Below are 19,272 nucleotides of genomic sequence, written 5' to 3' on the forward strand. Positions count from 1 at the left end.
AGTCAAAGCTTTGTACTCTCTCTAAAATGGATTGAATTTGTTGTTACCTAATCATTTTTTGATAGTTTTCCACACTATTTTCCTTCCATCTACAGCATTTCTTAATATTATTCAGGTCCTTTGGCTTTGATGCCTCATGATTGAGTATTGCTCTGTTCAAGTAGAATGTGATTTTGCTGTGGTCTGATAGGGGTGTCAGTGGGCTGACTGTGAACGCTCTGAGAGACTCAGGGTTGAGGTCAGTGATAAAGTAGTCTACAGTACTAATGCCAAGAGATGAGCTATAAGTGTACCTACCGTAGGAGTCCCCTCGAAGCCTACGATTGACTAGGTACATACCCAGCGTGCGACAGAGCTGCAGGAGTTGTGACCTGTTTTTGTTGGTTATGTAGTCATAGTTGTGCCTAGGGGGGCATATGGGGGAGGGAATGCTGTCACCTCCAGGCAGGTGTTTGTCCCCCTGTGTGCTGAGGGTGTCAGGTTCTGGTCCGGTTCTGGCATTTAGGTCACCACAGACTAGTACATGTCCCTGGGTCTGGAAATGATTGATTTCCCCCTCCAGGATGGAGAAGCTGTCTTCATTAATGTATGGGGATTCTAGTGGGGGGATATAGGTAGCACACAGGAGGACATTTTACTCTGTTTTGAGTCATATAACAGAGTGAGTTAGGTCTGCTCTATACCAGATTAGCATACCCCCTGAGTCCCTTCCCTGTTTCACACCTGGTAGTATGGTGGATGGGACTGCCAGCTCTCTTTAACCTAGAGGACAACCAGTGGGTCCATCTCCTCTATACCACCCACCTGGTAGTGTGGTGGATGGGACTACCAGCTCTCTGTAACCTAGAGGACAACCAGTGGGTCCATCTCCTCTATACCACCCACCTGGTAGTGTGGTGGATGGGACTAGCATCTCTCTGTAACCTAGAGGACAACCAATGGGTCCATCTCCTCTATACCACCCACCTGGTAGTATGGTGGATGGGACTACCAGCTCTCTGTAACCTAGAGGACAACCAGTGGGTCCATCTCCTCTATACCACCCACCTGGTAGTATGGTGGATGGGACTACCAGCTCTCTGTAACCTAGAGGACAACCAGTGGGTCCATATCCTCTATACCATCCACCTGGTAGTGTGGTGGATGGGACTACCAGCTCTCTGTAACCTAGAGGACAACCAGAGGGTCCATCTCCTCTATACCACCCACCTGGTAGTATGGTGGATGGGACTACCAGCTCTCTGTAACCTAGAGGACAACCAGTGGGTCCATCTCCTCTATAACACCCACCTAGTAGTATGGTGGATGGGACAACCAGCTATCTGTAACCTAGAGGACAACCAGTGGGTCCATCTCCTCTATACCACCCACCTAGTAGTATGGTGGATGGGACTACCAGCTCTCTGTAACCTAGAGGGCAACCAGTGGGTCCATCTCCTCTTTACCACCCACCTAGTAGTATGGTGGATGGGACTACCAGCTCTCTGTAACCTAGAGGACAACCAGTGGGTCCATCTCCTCTATACAACCCACCTAGTAGTGTGGTGGATGGGACTGCCAGCTCTCTGTAACCTAGAGGACAACCAGTGGGTCCATCTCCTCTATACCACCCACCTGGTAGTGTGGTGGATGGGACTACCAGCTCTCTGTAACCTAGAGGTCCATCTCCTCTATACCACCCACCTAGTAGTATGGTGGATGGGACTACCTGCTCTCTGTAACCTAGAGGGCAACCAGTGGGTCCATCTCCTCTTTACCACCCACCTGGTAGTGTGGTGGATGGTACTACCAGCTCTCTGTAACCTAGAGGACAACCAGTGGGTCCATATCCTCTATACCATCCACCTGGTAGTGTGGTGGATGGGACTACCAGCTCTCTGTAACCTAGAGGACAACCAGTGGGTCCATCTCCTCTATACCACCCACCTGGTAGTGTGGTGGATGGGACTACCAGCTCTCTGTAACCTAGAGGACAACCAGTGGGTCCATATCCTCTATACCATCCACCTAGTAGTGTGGTGGATGGGACTACCAGCTCTCTGTAACCTAGAGGACAACCAGTGGGTCCATCTCCTCTATACCACCCACCTAGTAGTGTGGTGGATGGGACTACCAGCTCTCTGTAACCTAGAGGACAACCAGTGGGTCCATCTCCTCTATACCACCCACCTGGTAGTGTGGTGGATGGGACTACCAGCTCTCTGTAACCTAGAGGTCCATCTCCTCTATACCACCCACCTAGTAGTATGGTGGATGGGACTACCAGCTCTCTGTAACCTAGAGGGCAACCAGTGGGTCCATCTCCTCTATACCACCCACCTAGTAGCATGGTGGATGGGACTACCAGCTCTCTGTAACCTAGAGGACAACCAGTGGGTCCGTCTCCTCTTTACCACCCACCTGGTAGTTTGGTGGATGGGACTACCAGCTCTCTGTAACCTAGAGGACAACCAGTGGGTCCGTCTCCTCTTTACCACCCACCTGGTAGTGTGGTGGATGGGACTAGCAGCTCTCTGTAACCTAGAGGTCCATCTCCTCTATACCACCCACCTAGTAGTGTGGTGGATGGGACTACCAGCTCTCTGTAACCTAGAGGTCCATCTCCTCTTTACCATGTTTCTCTCTCATCCAACCTCACCTGTCAGGTGTTCTCCTCTAGAGCCAGCAGACACCAACATCAACCTCACCTGTCAGGTGTTCTCCTCTAGAGCCAGCAGACACCAACATCAACCTCACTTGTCAGGTGTTCTCCTCTAGAGCCAGCAGACATCAACCTCACCTGTCAGGTGTTCTCCTCTAGAGTCAGCAGACACCAACATCAACTGTCAGGTGTTCTCCTCTAGAGTCAGCAGACACCAACCTCAACTGTCAGGTGTTCTCCTCTAGAGTCAGCAGACACCAACCTCAACTGTCAGGTGTTCTCCTCTAGAGTCAGCAGACACCAACATCAACTGTCAGGTGTTCTCCTCTAGAGTCAGCAGACACCAACCTCAACTGTCAGGTGTTCTCCTCTAGAGCCAGCAGACATCAACCTCACCTGTCAGGTGTTCTCCTCTAGAGACAGCAGACACCAACCTCAACTGTCAGGTGTTCTCCTCTAGAGTCAGCAGACACCAACCTCAACTGTCAGGTGTTCTCCTCTAGAGCCAGCAGACATCAACCTCACCTGTCAGGTGTTCTCCTCTAGAGCCAGCAGACATCAACCTCACCTGTCAGGTGTTCTCCTCTAGAGTCAGCAGACACCAACCTCAACTGTCAGGTGTTCTCCTCTAGAGTCAGCAGACACCAACATCAACTGTCAGGTGTTCTCCTCTAGAGTCAGCAGACACCAACCTCACCTGTCAGGTGTTCTCCTCCAGAGAAGCAGACACCAACACCAACCTCACCTGTCAGGTGTTCTCCCCTAAAGCCAGCAGACATCAACACCAACCTCACATGTCAGGTGTTCTCCTCTAGAGCCAGCAGACACCAACCTCACCTGTCAGGTGTTCTCATCTAGAGCCAGCAGACATCAACCTCACCTGTCAGGTGTTCTCCTCTAGAGCCAGCAGACACCAACCTCACCTGTCAGGTGTTTTCATCTAGAGCCAGCAGACACCAACCTCACCTGTCAGGTGTTCTCCTCTAGAGTCAGCAGACATCAACACCAACCTCACCTGTCAGGTGTTCTCCTCTAGAACCAGCAGACACCAAAACCAACCTCATCTGTCAAGTGTTCTCCTCTAGAGCCAGCAGACATCAACATCAACCTCACCTGTCAAGGGTTCTCCTCCAGAGCCAGCAGACACCAACCTCACCTGTCAGGTGTTCTCCTCCAGAGCCAGCAGACACCAACCTCACCTGTCAGGTGTTCTCCTCTAGAGCCAGCAGACACCAACATCAACCTCACCTGTCAGGTGTTCTCCTCTAGAGCCAGCAGACACCAACACCAACCTCACCTGTCAGGCGTTCTCCTCTAGAGACGGCAGACATCAACATCAACCTCACCTGTCAGGTGTTCTCCTCTAGAGCCAGCAGACATCGACACAAACCTCACCTGTCAGGTGTTCCCCTCCAGAGTCAGCAGACACCAACCTCACCTGTCAGGTGTTCTCCTCCAGAGCCAGCAGACACCAACCTCACCTGTCAGGTGTTCTCCTCTAGAGTCAGCAGACATCAACACCTACCTCACCTGTCAGGTGTTCTCCTCTAGAGTAAGCAGACATCAACACCTACCTCACTTGTTAGGTGTTCCCCTCCAGAGTCAGCAGACACCAACCTCAACTGTCAGGTGTTCTCCTCCAGAGTCAGCAGACACCAACCTCACCTGTCAGGTTTTCTCCTCTAGAGTCAGCAGACATCAACACCAACCTCACCTGTCAGGTGTTCTCCTCCAGAGCCAGCAGACATCAACCTCACCTATCAGGTGTTCTCCTCCAGGGCCAGCAGACACCAACACCAACCTCACCTGTCAGGTGTTCTCCTCTAGAGCCAGCAGACATCAACATCAACCTCACCTGTCAGGTGTTCACCTCTAGAGCCAGCAGACACCAACACCAACCTCAGCTGTCAGGTGTTCTCCTCTAGAGACGGCAGACACCAACACCAACCTCACCTGTCAGGTGTTCTCCTCTAGAGACGGCAGACACCAACACCAACCTCACCTGTCAGGTGTTCTCCTCTAGAGCCAGCAGACATCAACATCAATCTCACCTATCAGGTGTTCTCCTCCAGGGCCAGCAGACACCAACACCAACCTCACCTGTCAGGTGTTCTCCTCTAGAGCCAGCAGACATCAACATCAACCTCACCTGTCAGGTGTTCTCCTCTAGAGCCAGCAGACACCAACACCAACCTCACCTGTCAGGTGTTCTCCTCTAGAGACGGCAGACACCAACACCAACCTCACCTGTCAGGTGTTCTCCTCTAGAGCCAGCAGACATCAACATCAACCTCACCTGTCAGGTGTTCTCCTCTATAGCCAGCAGACACCAACACCAACCTCACCTGTCAGGTGTTCTCCGCTAGAGCCAGCAGACCACAACCTCACCTGTCAGGTGTTCTCCTCTAGAGCCAGCAGACATCAACACCTACCTCACCTGTCAGGTATTCTCCTCTAGGGCCAGCAGACATCAACACCAACCTCACCTGTCAGGTGTTCTCCTCCAGAGCCAGCAGGGATCAACCCCTACCTCACCTGTCAGGTGTTCTCCTCCAGAGCTAGCAGACATCAACATCAACCTCACCTGTCAGGTGTTCTCCGCTAGAGCCAGCAGACCACAACCTCACCTGTCAGGTGTTCTCCTCCAGAGCCAGCAGACATCAACACCAACCTCACCTGTCAGGTGTTCTCCTCCAGAGCCAGCAGGGATCAACCCCTACCTCACCTGTCAGGTGTTCTCCTCCAGAGCTAGCAGACATCAACATCAACCTCACCTGTCAGGTGTTCTCCTCCAGAGCCAGCAGACATCAACATCAACCTCACCTGTCAGGTGTTCTCCTCTTGCCGTTGTCGTTGAGGTCTAGGAGTAGTTCTGAGGAGTCGACGGGGGAGCTGGTGGAGGAGGTGTCCAGGAGGAGCTGTTCGTGTTGTGCCAGGTACTGAGCTGGGTTCTGCTTGGCCAGACGGGCACAGTGCAGCAGCTCCCGCTGTAGGAGTGGCAGGTTGGCCTGTAGAGGGGAGATAGTGGTCAAGATCTGGATCTGCTGGGGACTGAGAGATAGTACACGACACAAAACTGTATATTACCATCTGCCATAGCACACAATGCAGTACCACATCATGAAATAATGGTCCAAATCTGGACTTGTCTGGACTGAGATCTGTCTCTCAAACAGTAACAGATACAGTAGCACACGTCATCAAGGCAAAGGGTGGCTTTTGGAAGAATCTCAAATATAAAAGACATTCGAATTTCGTTAACATTTTTTTTGGTTACTACATGATTCCATATGTGTTATTTCATAATTTTGATGTCTTCACTCATATTCTACTATGTAGAAAATAGTACAAATACCAAAAAAACTTGAATGAGTGGGTGTTGAAAATCTTTGGACCAGTAGTGTACATGAAGACATAACCATAACAACAGCGTACACCTCACCTGAGGAGAACAAACGCATAATATGCTCTGGTACCATAATGTGGCATGCTATTATCCTCAGGGACTTGGCTGTACTTTGTGAGGCATTTACATTTGAGTCAATTAGTAGACATTCTTATCCAGAGAGACTTATCTAGAGAGACTTATCTTAAGAGACTTATGCAGAGATTTTTGCAGAGATACTGATCTATAGAGACCGATCCATAGAGAGTTATCCAGAGAGACTTATCCATAGAGAGTTATCCAGAGAGACTTATCCATAGAGAGTTATCCAGAGAGACTTATCCATAGAGTTACCCAGAGAGACCTATCCATAGAGAGTTATCCAGAGAGACTTATCTATAGAGATTTATCCAGAGAGACTTATCCATAGAGAGTTATCCAGAGAGACTTATCCATAGAGAGTTATCCAGACTTATCCATAGAGAGTTATCCAGAGAGACTTATCTATAGAGACTTATCTATAGAGACTTATCCATAGAGAGTTATCCAGAGAGACTTATCTATAGAGAGTTATCCAGAGAGACTTATCCATAGAGAGTTATCCAGAGAGACTTATCCATAGAGAGTTATCCAGAGAGACTTATCTATAGAGACTTATCTATAGAGACTTATCCATAGAGAGTTATCCAGAAAGACTTATCCAGAAAGACTTATCCATAGAGAGTTATCCAGAGAGAGTTATCCAGAGAGACTTATCTATAGAGATTTATCCAGAGAGACTTATCTATAGAGATTTATCCAGAGAGACTTATCCATAGAGAGTTATCCAGAGAGACTTATCCATAGAGAGTTATCCAGAGAGACTTATCCATAGAGAGTTATCCAGAGAGACTTATCTATAGAGATTTATCCAGAGAGACTTATCTATAGAGACATATCCAGAAGAACTTATCCATAGAGAGTTATCCAGAGAGACTTATCCATAGAGAGTTACCCAGAGAGACTTATCCATAGAGAGTTATCCAGAGAGACTTATCCAGAGAGAGTTATCCAGAGAGACTTATCTATAGAGAGTTATCCAGAGAGACTTATCTATAGAGACTTATCTATAGAGACTTATCTATAGAGACTTATCCAGTGAGACTTATCTAGAGAGACTTATCTAGAGAGAATTATCCAGACTTAACCAGTGAGACTTATCTAGAGAGTGCTTTTTTCTTCAGACAGCTAGATGAGACAACCACAAATCACAGACATAGCATGTACAGTATGTAAACATTCTTAAAGTGGCATTGTTAAAGTGACTAGTGTTCAATTTATTAAAGTGGCCAATGATGTTGGCAGCCACCTCTCTGTGATAGTGATGGCTTTTTAACAATCTGATGGCCTTGAGATAGAAGCTGTTTTTCAATCTCTCGGCCCAATTCTGCACCTGTACTGACCTCGCCTTCTGGATGATAGCGGGGTGAACAGGCAGTGTCTCGGGTGGTTGTGGTCCTTTATGATCTTTTTGGCCTTCCTGTTACATCGGGTGGTGTAGGTGTCCTGGAGGGCAGGTAGTTTTGCCCCTGGTGATGCGTTCTGCAGACCACACCGCCCTCTGAAGAGTCCTGCGGTTGTGGACGGTGCAGTTGCCGTACCAGGCGGTGATACAGCCCGACAGGATGATCTCAATTGTGCACCCGTAAAAGTTAGTGAGGGTTTTAGGTGACAAGCCACATTTTTCAGCCTCCTGAGGTTGAAGAGGCGTTGTTGCGCCTTCTTCACCACACTGTCTGTGTGCATGGACCATTTCAGATTGTCAGTGATGTGTACAACGAGGAAATTAGAAATATCCACATTCTCCACTCCTGTCCATTCGATGTGGATAGTCTGCTCCCTCTGCTGTTTCCTGAAGTCCACGATCATCTCTTTTGTTTTACTGACATTGAGTGAGAGGTTATTTTCCTGACACCACACTCTGAGGGCCCTCACCTACCTCCCAGTAGGCCACCTAGTCGTTGTTGGTAATCAAGCCAACCACTGTAATGTTGTCTGCGAACTTGGTGATTAAGTTGGAGGCGTGCATGGCCACGCAGTCATGGGTGAACAGGGAGTACAGGAGAGGGCTGAGAATCCTCTGTGGGGCCCCAGTGTTGAGGATCAGGGAGGTGGAGGTGTTGTTTCCTACCCTCACAACCTGGGGGCGGCCCGTCAGGAAGTCCAGAATCCAGTTGCACAGGGCGGGGTTGAGACCCAGGGCCTCGAGCTTAATGATGAGTTTGGAGGGTACAATGGTGTTGAATGCTGAGCTGTAGTCAATGAACAGCATTCCTTTGTCCAGATGGGTTAGGGCAGTGTGCAGAGGGATGGCGATTGCATCGTCTGTGGACCTATAGGGGTGGTAAGCAAATTGGAGTGGGTCTAGGGTGTCAGGTAGGGTGGAGGTGATATGGTCCTTGACTAGTCTCTCAAAGCACTTCATGATGACGGAAGTGAGTGCTACGGGGCGGTAGTCGTTTAGCTCAGTTACCTTAGCTTTTCTTGGGAACAGGAACAATGGTGGCCCTCTTGAAGCACGTGGGAACAGCAGACTGGGATAGGGAGCGATTAAATATGTCTGTAAACACACCAGAGAGCTGGTCTGCTCTGAGGGCGCGGCTGGGGATGCCATCTGGGCCGGCAGCCTTGCGAGGGTTAACACGTTTAAATGTTTTACTCATGTTGGCTGCGGTGAACGAGTGCCCGCAGGCTTTGGTAGCGGGCCGTGTATTGTTCTCAAACTGAGCAAAGAAGTTTAATTTGCCTGGGAGCAAGACGTCGATGTCCGACGTGGGTTTCTTTTTGTAATCCGTGATAGTCTGTAGACCCTGCAACACTCGTGTTTGAGCCGTTGAATTGCGACTCCACTTTGTCTCATACTGACACTTTGCTTATTTTAATGCCTTACGGAGGAAATAACTCAGTGTATTCGGCCATGTTTCCAGTCACCATGATTTAATGCCGAGGGATGTGCTTTCAGTTTTGCACGAATATTGCCTTCAAATCCACTGTTTCTGGTGAGGGAAGGTTTTAAGTTTTTAATTTTTTTATTTTTTTTATTTCACCTTTATTTAACCAGGTAGGCTAGTGGAGAACAAGTTCTCATTTGCAACTGCGACCTGGCCAAGATAAAGCATAGCAGTGTGAACAGACAACACAGAGTTACACATGGAGTAAACAATTAACAAGTCAATAACACAGTAGAAAAAAAGGGGAGTCTATATACAATGTGTGCAAAAGGCATGAGGAGGTAGGCGAATAATTACAATATTGCAGATTAACACTGGAGTGATAAATGATCAGATGATCATGTACAGGTAGAGATATTGGTGTGCAAAAGAGCAGAAAAGTAAGTAAATAAAAACTGTGGGGATGAGGTAGGTGAAAATGGGTGGGCTATTTACCAATAGATTATGTACAGCTGCAGCAATCGGTTAGCATACAGTAAAGTTCCTTGATTGTCTTGGTATCCGCTTGCGGGTGGGGGGGGGGGTATACACGGCTGTGACGATAACCGAGGAGAGTTCTCTTGGTATCCGCTTGCGGGTGGGGGGGATATACACGGCTGTGACGATAACCGAGGAGAGTTCTCTTGGTATCCGCTTGCGGGTGGGGGTATATACACGGCTGTGACGATAACCGAGGAGAGTTCTCTTGGTATCCGCTTGCGGGTGGGGGTATATACACGGCTGTGACGATAACCAAGGAGAGTTCTCTTGGTATCCGCTTGCGGGTGGGGGTATATACACGGCTGTGACGATAACCGAGGAGAGTTCTCTTGGTATCCGCTTGCGGGTGGGGGTATATACACGGCTGTGACGATAACCGAGGAGAGTTCTCTTGGTATCCGCTTGCGGGTGGGGGGGATATACACGGCTGTGACGATAACCGAGGAGAGTTCTCTTGGTATCCGCTTGCGGGTGGGGGGATATACACGGCTGTGACGATAACCGAGGAGAGTTCTCTTGGTAGATAATACGTCGCCATTTGATTGTGAAGAATTTTAGGTCAGTTGAACAAAAGGACTTAAGTTCATGTATGTTGTTACAATTATACCATGAGTCATTAATCATGAAACATACACCCCCGCCTTTCTTCTTCCAGGTTTGTTCCTGTCGGCGCAATGCACTGGAAATCCCGTTGGCTGTACGTACTCCGACAGCATGTCCCCAGCTAGCCATGTTTACGTGAAACAGAGTATGTTACAATCGCGGATATCTCTTTGGAAAGCAACTCTTGCCCTGATTTCATCGACTTTGTTAAGTCAAGCTCAACAGGGTCTTCTTTCCCCGCTGATTCCGCCAAGCCCGTACCTTGGCTGTGGTTTCGCTAGATAGTAGGTAGGAACAGTGGGAATCTCGTTCATCCATTCATGCGTGTCACTAATTTGATGACGAGGCATTTGGTTACCTTAATTAACTAGGAACTGGACATTAGCGAGTAATATACTCGGAAGCGGTGGGTAGTGTGCCCACATCCAAAGCCTCACTAGAAAACCGTTCTGGCACCTTCTCCTCCAACAGCGTTGTTTACGGTTGGCCTCTGGAATCACCTAGACAACGGATCTGCTTTGGGAAAGTCTTATTCCTGATCGTTGTGCTGGTAAGTTGACCTCTCTCTGATATGCAATAGTTCTTCCTGGCTGTATGTAACAATACTTAAGGTTTTCTGGGCTAACAATTTAAGAAACAATACATAACAAAAAAAATACTGCACAGTTTCCTAAGGACTTGAAGCGAAGCTGCCATCTCTATCGGCATCATCTTGATCTTGGCTGCGAAAAGAGATTTTCTTCTGGAGGGGCTGTTTGGGGGGTGGGGGTTGCTGAGCAGCATCTCATACAAGGGCAATAAAGGTCTAGTTCACTGATTTTGTGGGCACCCCTACATTCCGCAACATTATTCTCTGTCCTCCGTGACATTATCTTATGTTGTCCTCAGCATTATCATATGTCATCTGCGGCATTATCTTCTGTTGTCCACAGCATTATCCTCTGTCCTCAGTGTTTTGGATGTTCTTTGTGTGAAATGGTCGTTGTTGTTTTTTACCGCAAATAAATACAACACATAACAGCCACATCATCTGAAGCTAAAAAAGGAACTAGCCATCATCCTCAGGGACTTAGCTGTGTATTTGTGTGACGCGGTAGGTTTTCTGTCCCTCAAAAACACAACAATAACTTCACATCATCTGAAGAGCAGTACCAAACCATTATCCTCTGTGACATTCTAGGCTTTAGCTTATCCATTAGCAGCTCTACTGTGAAGTTTGAGGGCTTTTGTTCCACTCCAGAGGTTTACACTGTGGGAGCCTAAAAGGACTCGAATACTGATTATATCATGTCCAAAGTCATCTATTTCCTGTGACCCATAATGCATTAGTCCTCCCAGAGATTCCTCTGATTCCCGAGGAACAACAAACCACAGGTAGTGTCCCAAATGGCACCCTATTCCCTATATAGTGCACTACTTTAGACCTATTCCCTATATAGTGCATTATATATCAGGAGTAGTGCAGTATATATATGGAATAGGCTACCATTTGGGATGTACACAGAGCGGCAGAGTGCCCACTGCCTGTCACCATCAAAGGGCTAGTTTAGACATAGAAATAGCTGGTGTTTATGATCACTCTCTCTCTGTCCTGATAATGAGAGACGGAGAGAGGTGGCTGGGAGTCATAAAGGTGTACATGTGACCTCAGAGCCACCAGATGGAGTGTTTTCTTAAGACCGATGAAAGGTTTGTGTTGTTCTTATTATTCAGAGTGAGAGCGTGGCTATTTGTGCCCTGTACACTCTTAGAAAAAAATCTGTTATCTAGAACCGAAAACGGTTCTTTGGGCTGGAACCGAAAAGAGTTCTACCTGGAATCAAAAAGGATTCTACCTGGAATCAAAAAGGTTCTACCTGGAATCAAAAAGAGTTCTACCTGGAATCAAAAAGAGTTCTACCTGGAACCAAAAAGGATTCTACCTGGAATCAAAAAAGGTTCTACCTGGAATCAAAAAGGGTTCTACCTGGAACCAAAAAGAGTTCTACCTGGAACCAAAAAGAGTTCTACCTGGAACCAAAAAGAGTTCTACCTGGAACCAAAAAGAGTTCTACCTGGAATCAAAAAGGGTTCTACCTGGAATCAAAAAGAGTTCTACCTGGAACCAAAAAGAGTTCTACCTGGAACCAAAAAGAGTTCTACCTGGAACCAAAAAGAGTTCTACCTGGAATCAAAAAGAGTTCTACCAGAAACCAAAAGGGGTTGACCTTTTTTATATATTTTTTTATTTCACCTTTATTTAACCAGGTAGGTTAGTTGAGAACAAGTTCCACTATGGCCAAGCTAAAGCATAGACCTGGCCCAGATAAAGCATAGCAGTGTGAACAGACAACACAGAGTTACACATGGAGTAAACAATTAACAAGTCAATAACACAGTAGAAAACAAGGGGAGTCTATATACATTGTGTGCAAAAGGCATGAGGAGTTAGGCGAATAATTACAATTTTGCAGATTAACACTGGAGTGATAAATGATCAGATGGTCATGTGCAGGTAGAGATACTGGTGTGCAAAAGAGCAGAACAGTAAATAAATATAAACAGTATGGGGATGAGGTAGGTAAGATTGGGTGGGCTATTTACCAATAGACTATGTACAGCTGCAGTGATCGGTTAGCTGCTCAGATAGCAGATGTTTGAAGTTGGTGAGGGAGATAAAAGTCTCCAACTTCAGGGATTTTTGCAATTCGTTCCAGTTACAGGCAGCAGAGAACTGGAACGAAAGGCGGCCAAATGAGGTGTTGGCTTTAGGGATGATCAGTGAGATACACCTGCTGGAGCGCGTGCTACGGGTGGGTGTTGCCATCGTGACCAGTGAACTGAGATAAGGCGGAGCTTTACCCAGCATGGACTTGTAGATGACCTGGAGCCAGTGAGTCTGGCGACGAATATGTAGCGAGGGCCAGCCGACTAGAGCATACAGGTCGCAGTGGTGGGTGGTATAAGGTGCTTTAGTAACAAAACGGATGGCACTGTGATAAACTGCATCCAGTTTGCTGAGTAGACTGTTGGAAGCTATTTTGTAGATGACATCGCCGAAGTCGAGGATCGGTAGGATAGTCAGTTTTACTAGGGTAAGCTTGGCGACGTGAGTGAAGGAGGCTTTGTTGCGGAATAGAAAGCCGACTCTAGATTTTATTTTAGATTGGAGATGTTTGATATGAGTCTGGAAGGAGAGTTTACAGTCTAGCCAGACACCTAGGTACTTATAGATGTCCACATATTTAAGGTCGGAACCATCCAGGGTGGTGATGCTAGTCGGTCGTGCGGGTGCAGGCAGTGAACGGTTGAAAAGCATGCATTTGGTTTTACTAGCGTTGAAGAGCAGTTGGAGGCAACGGAAGGAGTGTTGTATGGCATTGAAGCTGGTTTGGAGGTTCGATAGCAAAGTGTCCAAGGAAGGGCCAGAAGTATACAGTCTGTCTGTCTGTCTGTCTGTCTGTCTGTCTGTCTGTCTGTTTTTTATACTCCATCAAAGCTGCTCAATGATGTGCTGAATGAGAGACTGACAGACAGACAGATAGACAGTCCCTCCGTCCTCCTGCTTTGATGGAGTATAAAAGTCCATTGTTCACATCAGTAACTGACTACAGTCAGGAAGACAAATCACCAAGTGTCAGTCACTAGGCTGACTTTCCTCGTATCTCCTGAGTTAATGGGCCGTTCCATTGTTAACCATAGTAAATACCCAACAAAACAACAACAACAAAATAAAAATGAACCTCAGTGGTTTTCATGAATCAGAGGTCATTATTACGGCGAAGAAACATGAGATGAATTCAAACATACAACGGATCCATAGGAAGGTAATGGATATGGGCTCTGTTCTATAGTAGTGCCACTATATAGGGAATAGGGCTCTGGTCTATAGTAGTGAACTATATAGGGAATAGGGCTCTGGTCTATAGTAGTGCACTATATAGGGAATAGGGCTCTGGTCTATAGTAGTACCACTATATAGGGAATAGGGCTCTGGTCTATAGTAGTGCACTATATAGGGAATAGGGCTCTGGTCTATAGTAGTGCACTATATAGGGAATAGGTGTCATGTCTTGTTATGTCTGTTCCTGTCCTTTCTCTTCACTCTGTCTCTCTCTGCTGGTCTTTTTAGGTTACCTTCTCTGTCTCTCATTCTTCAGCTGTTCTACATCTCCCCTAACTAGCTCATTCACTCCTTCCCACCTGTTCTCTCTTCCCCCTCTGATTAGGTCTCTATTTCTCTCTCTGTTCCTGCTACTTTCAGTGTCTGATTCTTGTTTGTGTTTTTGATGCCAGAAGCAAGCTGTCGTCCCGTTTGCTTCCACCTTGTCCTATCCTGTCGGAGTCTGCCTGGCCGGTGCATCCTGCATTATACTACGTTCTTTTGTTCCATTGACTACGTTGGAAGAGGATTTATGCCATTCCTGTTTTTCATTAAAGAACTCTGTTTTCTGTTAAAACCGCTTTTGGGTCTTCACTCAAGTACATAACAGAAGAATCAGACCAAGAATGGACCCAGCGGCTCCGGACCCTTTTCACTCCGCCGTCGAGATCCAGGGAGCGATGCTAGGCAGACACGAGGAGGAATTGTCTGCTGCTCGACATGCCGTTGAGACCCTGGCCGTCCAAGTCTCCGACCTCACAAGACAGGTTCACCAACTCCACCTCGATCCACCGCCCACTTCCAGGGTTTCCGAGTCTCCGGAGCCCAGGATCAACAACCCGCCGTGTTACTCTGGGGAGCCCACTGAGTGCCGCTCATTCCTCACTCAGTGTGATGTGGTGTTCTCTCTCCAGCCCAACACTTACTCCAGGAGCGCAGCCCGCATCGCCTACGTCATTTCTCTCCTTACCGGACGGGCGCGTGAGTGGGGCACGGCAATCTGGGAGGCGAGGGCTGAGTGTATTAACCAGTATCAGGACTTTAAGGAGGAGATGATACGGGTTTTTGACCGTTCTGTTTTTGGGGAGGAGGCTTCCAGGGCCCTGTCTTCCCTATGTCAGGGGAATCGATCCATAACGGATTATTCTATTGAGTTTCGCACTCTCGCTGCCTCTAGTGACTGGAACGAGCCGGCTTTGCTCGCTCGTTTTCTGGAGGGTCTCCTCGTCGAGGTTAAGGATGAGATCCTCTCCCGGGAGGTTCCTTCCAGTCTGGACTCCTTAATAGCTCTCGCTATTCGCATAGAGCGACGGTTTGATCTTCGTCGCCGAGCTCGTGGAAAGGAGCTCGCGTTCTCCGTTGCTCCCCTCTCCACATCACTGCCACCTGCCGCATCACTGCCACCCTCCTCCGCCGGCTCGGATGCTGAGCCTATGCAGCTGGGGGGTATCCGCATCTCGGCCAAGGAGAAGGAACGGAGAATCACCAATCGCCTCTGTCTCTACTGCGGCTCCGCTGGTCATTTTGTCACCTCATGTCCAGTAAAAGCCAGAGCTCATCAGTAAGAGGAGGGCTACTGGTGAGCGCAACTACTCAGGCCTCTCCTTCTGGATCACGCACTACCTTTCCGGTCCATCTCCACTGGCCCGGTTCATCTGCTTCCTGCAGTGCCTTGATAGACTCTGGGGCGGAGGGCTGTTTTATGGACGAGACCTGGGCTCGGGAACATGACATTCCTCTCAGACAGTTAGGGGAGCCCACGGCCTTGTTCGCTTTAGATGGTAGTTCTCTCCCCAAGATTCAGCGTGAGACGCTGCCTTTAACCCTCACTGTCTCTGGTAATCATAGCGAAACCATTTCTTTTTTAATTTTTCGTTCACCTTTTACACCTGTTGTTTTGGGTCATCCCTGGCTAGTGCGCCATAACCCTTCTATTAATTGGTCTAGTAATACTATCCTATCCTGGAATGTTTCTTGTCATGTGACCTGTTTAATGTCTGCTATCCCTCCTGTTTCCTCTGTCTCTTCTTCACAGGAGGAGCCTGGCGATTTGACAGGGGTGCCGGAGGAGTATCACGATCTGCGCACGGTGTTCAGTCGTTCCAAGGCCACTTCTCTCCCTCCACACCGGTCGTATGACTGTAGTATTGATCTCCTTCCGGGAACTACTCCCCCGGGGTAGATTATACTCTCTGTCGGCTCCCGAACGTAAGGCTCTCGAGGATTATTTGTCGGTTTCGCTCGACGCCGGTACCATAGTCTCCTCCTCCTCTCCCGCCGGAGCGGGGTTTTTTTGTTCAGAAGAAGGACGGGTCCCTGCGCCCATGCGTGGATTATCGAGGGCTGAATGACATAACAGTTAAGAATCGTTATCCGCTTCCTCTTATGTCTTCAGCCTTCGAGATCCTGCAGGGAGCCAGGTTTTTCACCAAATTGGACCTTCGTAACGCCTACCATCTCGTGCGCATCAGGGAGGGGGACGAGTGGAAGACGGCGTTTAACACTCCGTTAGGGCACTTTGAATACCGGGTTCTTCCTTTCGGCCTCGTTAACGCTCCAGCTGTCTTTCAGGCACTAGTTAACGACGTCCTGAGAGACATGCTGAACATTTTTGTTTTCGTTTACATGGACGATATCCTGATTTTTTTCACCGTCTCTCTCGATTCATGTTCAGCACGTGCGACGCGTCCTCCAGCGCCTTTTGGAGAACTGTCTTTATGTGAAGGCTGAGAAGTGCACTTTTCATGCCGCCTCTGTCCCTTTTCTCGGTTCCGTTATTTCCGCTGAGGGCATTAAGATGGATCCCGCTAAGGTCCAGGCTGTCATTGATTGGCCCGTTCCTAAGTCACGCGTCGAGCTGCAGCGCTTTCTGGGCTTCGCTAATTTCTATCGTCGTTTCATCCGTAATTTCGGTCAGGTGGCAGCTCCCCTCACAGCCCTTACTTCTGTTAAGACGTGCTTTAAGTGGTCCGTTTCCGCCCAGGAGCTTTTGATCTTCTTAAGAATCGTTTTACATCCGCGCCTATTCTTGTTACACCTGACATCTCTAGTCAGTTTGTTGTTGAGGTTGACGCGTCAGAGGTGGGCGTGGGAGCCATTCTTTCTCAGCGCTCTCTCTCTGACGGCAAGGTCCATCCTTGCGCGTTTTTCTCTCATCGCTTATCGCCGTCAGAACGTAACTATGATGTTGGTAATCGCGAACTGCTCGCCATCCGCTTAGCCCTAGGCGAATGGCGACAGTGGTTGGAGGGGGCGACCGTTCCTTTTGTCGTTTGGACTGACCATAGGAACCTTGAGTACATCCGTTCAGCCAAACGACTTAATGCGCGTCAGGCTCGTTGGGCTCTGTTTTTCGCTCGTTTCGAGTTTGTTATTTCTTATCGTCCGGGCTCAAAGAACACCAAGCCTGATGCTTTATCTCGTCTCTTCAGTTCTTCTGAGGTCTCCACCGACCCCGAGGGGATTCTCCCTGACGGGCGTGTTGTCGGGTTGACTGTCTGGGGAATTGAGAGGCAGGTAAAGCAAGCACTCGCTCACACTCCGTCGCCGCGAGCTTGTCCTAGGAACCTTCTGTTCGTTCCCGTTCCTACTCGTCCGGCCGTTCTTCAGTGGGCCCACTCTGCCAAGTTAGCCGGCCACCCCGGCGTTCGGGGTACGCTCGCTTCCATTCGCCAGCGTTTCTGGTGGCCCACTCGGGAACGTGACGCGCGTCGATTTGTCGCCGCTTGTTCGGTCTGCGCGCAGACTAAATCTGGGAACTCTCCTCCTGCCGGCCGTCTCAGACCGCTTCCATTCCCTCTCGACCGTGGTCTCACATCGCTTTAGATTTTATCACCGGACTGCCTTCATCAGCGGGGAAGACAGTTATTCTTACGGTTGTCGATAGATTCTCTAAGGCGGCTCATTTCATTCCTCTCGCTAAGCTCCCTTCTGCTAAGGAGACGGCTCAGATCATTATCGAGAATGTTTTCCGAATTCATGGCCTTCCGTCTGACGCGTTTCCGACAGAGGCCCGCAGTTCACGTCTCAATTTTGGAGGAGTTTTGCCGTTTGATTGGGGCTTCCGTCAGTCTCTCGTCCGGCTTTCATCCCCAGTCTAACGGTCAAGCCGAACGGGCCAATCAGACTGTTGGTCGCATTTACGCAGTCTTTCTTTTCGTAACCCTGCGTCTTGGTCAGAACAGCTCCCCTGGGCAGAGTACGCCCACAACTCGCTTCCCTCGTCTGCTACCGGTCTATCTCCTTTTCAGAGTAGCCTCGGGTACCAGCCTCCGCTGTTCTCATCTCAGCTCGCCGAGTCCTGCGTCCCCTCCGCTCAGGCTTTTGTCCAGCGTTGCGAGCGCACCTGGAAGGGGGTCAGGTCGGCACTTTGCCGTAATAGGGCGCAGACTGTGAGGGCCGCTAATAAGCGTAGGACCAAGAGTCCTAGATATTGTTGCGGTCAGAGAGTATGGCTCTCCACTCAGAACCTTCCCCTTAAGACAGCTTCTCGCAAGTTGGCCCCGCGGTTCATTGGTCCGTTCCGTATTTCTCAGGTCATTAATCCTGTCGCAGTGCGACTTCTTCTCCGCGCTATCTTCGTCGCGTTCACCCGGTCTTCCATGTCTCCTGTGTTAAGCCCGTTCTTCGCGCCCCCGCTCGTCCCTCTCCCCCCATCCTTGTCGAGGGCGCACCCATCTACAGGGTTCGTAGGATTTGGACATGCGCCCTCGGGGCCGTGGTCATCAGTACCTAGTGGATTGGGAGGGGTACGGTCCTGAGGAGAGGAGTTGGGTTCCCTCTCGGGACGTGCTGGACCGTTCGCTGATCGATGATTTCCTCCGTTGCCGCCAGGGTTCCTCCTCGAGTGCGCCAGGAGGCGCTCGGTGAGTGGGGGGGTACTGTCATGTCTTGTTATGTCTGTTCCTGTCCTTTCTCTTCACTCTGTCTCTCTCTGCTGGTCTTTTTAGGTTACCTTCTCTGTCTCTCATTCTTCAGCTGTTCTACATCTCCCCTAACTAGCTCATTCACTCCTTCCCACCTGTTCTCTCTTCCCCCTCTGATTAGGTCTCTATTTCTCTCTCTGTTCCTGCTACTTTCAGTGTCTGATTCTTGTTTGTGTTTTTGATGCCAGAAGCAAGCTGTCGTCCCGTTTGCTTCCACCTTGTCCTATCCTGTCGGAGTCTGCCTGGCCGGTGCATCCTGCATTATACTACGTTCTTTTGTTCCATTGACTACGTTGGAAGAGGATTTATGCCATTCCTGTTTTTCATTAAAGAACTCTGTTTTCTGTTAAAACCGCTTTTGGGTCTTCACTCAAGTACATAACAAT

General features: G+C 48.8%; 1 protein-coding gene across 1 annotated transcript in view; it reads right to left on the reverse strand.

The window, feature by feature from the left end:
• The window catches only part of LOC135551622 (protein CBFA2T1-like), an 80,409-nt gene that overhangs the window by 52,955 nt on the left and 8,182 nt on the right, over positions 1–19,272 (reverse strand). The window contains 4 exon segments of the mRNA XM_064982812.1: positions 5,465–5,692; positions 7,553–7,758; positions 7,842–7,947; positions 8,069–8,145. Coding sequence (XP_064838884.1) covers positions 5,465–5,692; positions 7,553–7,758; positions 7,842–7,947; positions 8,069–8,145 — 617 coding nt within the window.

The sequence above is a fragment of the Oncorhynchus masou genome, chromosome 13 (assembly GCF_036934945.1).
Source record: "Oncorhynchus masou masou isolate Uvic2021 chromosome 13, UVic_Omas_1.1, whole genome shotgun sequence".
Taxonomy (NCBI): Eukaryota; Metazoa; Chordata; class Actinopteri; order Salmoniformes; family Salmonidae; genus Oncorhynchus; species Oncorhynchus masou.